At 38.3% G+C, this 4,626-nt stretch overlaps 1 protein-coding gene across 1 annotated transcript; it reads left to right on the top strand.

The window, feature by feature from the left end:
- Positions 1-949: 949 nt before the first annotated feature.
- Positions 950-3,788, top strand: LOC309891287 (ubiquitin carboxyl-terminal hydrolase 42-like; the record flags this gene model as incomplete). Its single annotated transcript, XM_082785654.1, has 6 exons — positions 950-1,083; positions 1,288-1,355; positions 1,512-1,582; positions 2,114-2,196; positions 3,093-3,204; positions 3,582-3,788. The coding sequence occupies 6 exons, from the start codon at positions 950-952 to the stop codon at positions 3,786-3,788; spliced, it is 675 nt and encodes a 224-aa protein (XP_082641780.1).
- Between the last annotated feature and the right edge of the window lie 838 nt (positions 3,789-4,626).

Raw genomic sequence — 4,626 nt, 5'->3', positions numbered from 1 at the left:
GAGTTGGCCTGTACAATCTTGGCAACACATGTTTTCTTAATGCTACTCTACAGTGTTTGACCTACACACCCCCACTTGCCAATTACATGCTTTCTCTTGAGCACAGCCAGTCATGTGAGTACTTTCTAACAGTATTTTGAATCTGTTGGATAGCTCTGAAGGTGAAAGAACAGCAGTGATTCTGTGAGATAAGCTTATTTGCCTGATTTTACCTGTAGCAGCTGGCTTTGAGCACTGTATTAGCAGTGGGCTCCGAATAGCATATGGAGTGCAATTAATGCACCATGTTTTATTTATTTAGTTAGTTATTTGTTTGTTTGTTTGTTTGTTTGTTTATTAAAGGATTATTTATTGCTTCATGGGAATAATGAAGTGCATTGGACAGTAATGCATTTGGTAGTAATTTTAGAGAGTAATACATTTTGCAGCCTGTGGAGTTCACATTCCTGTCAGCCTTTACAACTGCGACTTTGCAGTAGTCTTTTAGATTTCTCATCACAACATGCATTTGAATACAGGCTTAGTGGATATTTTTCTTCTGTCAAGTTGTGTGAAATGAAATGTTACAAGACTGTTGGGACATTGGCATCTTGGGAGAATAGAATGTAGCAAGGAGAGTGGATATTGTATCTATAGTTTAAATTGTACTTAGATGTTTGTAGTTCTGGATATTTCGCTGGACTGGGATGCTTTGCTCTTTCACTCTTCAGGTCGTGAACAAGATTTTTGCATGATGTGCACGATGGAGACTCACATTAACCAGGCCCTGCGTTGCACTGTTGATGCCATCGAGCCTACGCATGTTATCAGTAATCTCAGTCGTAAGTGGCTTCAGATGTGTTTCTTTTCGATAGCTTGTAATCTTCAAATAATTATTTGATGTGTCTAAGTGGTTTTAACACTCCAATGAAGAGAGATTTTAGAAATACAAGAATGATTTCATTTTTAAATGAGGTCAATACTATCATCTTCTTATTTAGGAATAGGACAACATTTCCGTTTTGGCAGTCAAGAAGACGCACACGAGTTCTTGCGCTATACTGTTGATGCTATGCAGGAAGCGTGCTTGAACGGAAGCACCGAGTAAGCACAAACAAGTTCACTTTCATACATTCTCTAGCACCTTCTAGTCCTTTATTTACTCTCAAAAATGATCTCTAGCACCTTTTAGTGCCTTATTTACTATCAGCAACGCAAGTCTACATCATCCTTGGTTTTCATCAAACTCTTTGAAGAGTTAATTCTGTGCCTTAAATCTTCTGAGGTCTGATTATAATTTATTTCCAGATTGGACAGATCTTCTCAAGCTACCACCATCATTCATCAAATATTTGGAGGATTTCTAAGATCGAGAGGTACTTGAAAAAATATTCCTGTCCTTAGAACTGATCTGTGTCTTTTGTCGGTAGTAAAGCAGTCTGTAGTTTGTCTAAAGTAGTATCTGTCAACAACTTGAATTTGGACAGTTAGTCTCCTTCACATAATGTTAAGCATTTATATTTTGTTTCCAGTGAAGTGCTTGAATTGCAAAGCAGTTTCGGATACGTATGAGGCATTTCTTGATATCACTTTGGATATAAAGGTAAGATGTTTTCTAAATATAATTCATGATGTTTAAGTACATGCATAACTTTCTAAATTAAACTTGTTTAACTTAAAAAACCAAACCACATATAATGTTAAAACGTAAGAGCTTGGTGGTGCTAAGGAAGTGGATTGGACTTTGTCCTTCCGTGGAACCCATGTAAATAGTCTCCACATTTGCATTGGGTTTAAGGGGAAAGAATTCTCTTTCTGCAAAAATTATAATGCTGTCATACTTCTTTGTTGTTCTACCTCAATATACATCTAATTGTTAGACTGATGAATTTGTCCCCAGTATTGATGACAAAGCACACTGTAGATGCTGTCTAGGCTACTGGAAAAGTATTTGTTCCAAAGTCAAATGCCTTCCAGGTGAGGTCAATGCTGAGCATGCTCTTTCTGCCTCCTTCTTCACAGTGCTCCTAGTAGATCGCTTGAGTATGTTAGTAAGATTCTCTTATAAACTACTAGTATGTCTCTGGAATTCTGAATTACGGTGACTTTACGCTCTTCTTTCTCGCTGCTCTAGGCGGTTTCGTCTGTTAGCAGAGCTCTGGAACTCTTTGTGAAACCTGAAGAGCTGGATGGAGAGAATTGCTATAAATGTAGCGAGTAAGATTTTGACGTCAGTTTTCTATGTTGCATGACTCTGTTGGACTACCTCTAAACTTTGGATCTACTTACAAGTTTTGTGGAAGTTTATAAAAGACTTGGATTTTTGTTTCCTTGGAGGGGGGAAGTCTTGTTCATAGGCATTCCCTATGGGTTTGCAATTCTCTGGCTTGTATTTTGCCATCAGAATTCAAAAAGAGCTACTTTTGTTCTTTCTATTTATTAGCTCTCGACAGTACTTTTCTTGATGTAAACTGCCCAGTTTCCGTTGTTCTCTGGGCTAGTGGCTAATTTTCACTGCTTACACCGTAGGTCCTACCTTGGAGCGGGCAATGTGTCAAACTGAACTATTTTGTTTCAAAGGATGGCAGATGGTTTCAGTGTCTTTCCAGACAAGCTCAGTACATGAAGACTTCCTACTGTTAAATGTCTCCCTCCTGTAGAATGACCATGTGCTTCTGTTGTATTTTTGATGTTGATAGTCGACCTATGTTGGAGATTATTTGCAATTTCTAGCCCTGGGGACCAAGGCTCTCTCGTTCCGCTTTCAGTATTTGTATTTCCCTTGAAAGCTGAAAGAATGTATCCAGGATTGGAGTTCAAATAGCCACTTTTGTAGACCAAGAAATGGTACCTTGCCATCCAACCTGGTCATACCCTTTTGTGAGAGATTCCTGTTCCCGCTATGCTCTGAGTTGTTGGGAAAATTGACCTTCTTCTGTGTATTAACAAACCTGACACGCAGTGCATGGGTTTATGAAAAGAAAAAAGACCAACCTATTATGCAAGTAAATATCATTCAAATAGCATAGGCATGCGTGAGACATTAAAAGGAGTTTGTTTTGGGGGCGAAAAAAGAAGATGCCTTCAAACACTTATCTCTGCTTGGTTTTAAGGTGTAAAAAGATGGTTCCTGCATCCAAGAGGTTTACCATACACCGTTCTTCCAAGGTTCTCACAATATCACTGAAAAGATTTGCAGATTTCACAGGTGGAAAGATCAACAAGGTATATTTACCACTGTAATGCAACTATATCATTGTGTAATGGGACATCCCCCAAAGCTGAAAGTTGTTAATATTTTCAGACAATAATTGTAGACTAACGACTATGGCTTATTCTTTCTCTTAATATCAATAAAGTTCCCGCTTGACAAGAAGCATATGCTTTCCTCTGAGAAGGCTGATTCATCAGGAAACAGTTCTCTGCAACTTCTAGTCTTAACCGTTGTTTATGGGAAGACTTATTTGTAGTGAATCAAGAAATATATTCGAGAAATATATTCTAGAAATCAATTCTAGTCTGTGTTTTTTGGAAGTGTTTTTCTCTGGCTAGTCCACGAAGTACTCTGGGATAATTTTTCTATCTTCTTGATGTCTCTTTAGGAGGTGAAATATCCGGAGTATTTGGACCTGAGAGCCTACATGTCGCAGTCAATGGGAGAACCACTGCTCTATGCCTTATACGCGGTGCTGGTACATCACGGTGTCAGCTGTCACTCAGGACACTATATATGCTATGTAAAGGTAGAAGTCAACAGCATTTCTAACAGGGTAAAGGTTGTGCTGGCAAACCAATTAAAGCATGACTAGCAGCTACTGTTTCTAGGGAAAAAGATTTCATTATATTTTTATTTGACATGTGTGTATTTTGTTCCTATCCGTGATTTCAATTGGAAAACGTGCAATTCACCTAAAGAAATCGTTGTCTTTATTTGCAGGCTGGTAATGGACTTTGGTATCAGATGAATGATGCTAAAGTAGTGCGTACTGACATTAAAAGAGTTCTTGGTCAGCAAGCTTACATACTTTTTTATATCAGGTAATAACAAATCTTAAATTGTGTTCAGAAGAGATTTACTTTCCTGTTATTGATATTTTTCTGTTTTGCAAGTGTTTTTCTTGCTATCCCAGGAGAAGATTATTATTTGTCTAATTCAGTTCTGTCTAACCTGAAATTCTCTGTGTCGTTTATTATCTTTTGTTGCTTGGCCTTAAACTGCAGCACTTGTGTAAATTGCTATCTATGTGTTATCTGTAGCTGGCTACTTTAGAGAAGGAGAGAAATGAAGGTCATCTGTGGTGTAAGAATGAATTATTGCTGTGCAAGTGATAGTCTTAGTAGGAAGACTGTTCTCTACTTTTCAGTCTGTAGTCTTGGCGAAGCCTTCTGTAGAGAAGGCTTCCATATCGTATGAGCTGTTCCTCTAAAATGATAGGATGGGATTTAATCCAAGAGTAGGCTGAAAGAAAAACTAAACTACGATCACTGCTCTTTTCTGAAGGCGCTATGATTTGACACTTGGAGAACGTGCGTTTTACTTGCCAGCACCATCTTATCCCTGTTCATTCCCTCCTGGTCAGCAGGGGGCTAATAGTAAGCAGGCTGGATTTCTGGGACCACGACTTCTTCCTCATATGATTAAGGTAA

The sequence above is a fragment of the Aythya marila genome (genome assembly GCF_965140915.1).
Source record: "Aythya marila genome assembly, contig: HAP1_HAP1_SCAFFOLD_172, whole genome shotgun sequence".
NCBI classification, from domain to species: Eukaryota; Metazoa; Chordata; class Aves; order Anseriformes; family Anatidae; genus Aythya; species Aythya marila.
Note: the sequence above shows the minus strand (reverse complement) of the source record. Positions and strands in the feature narration are given on the sequence as shown.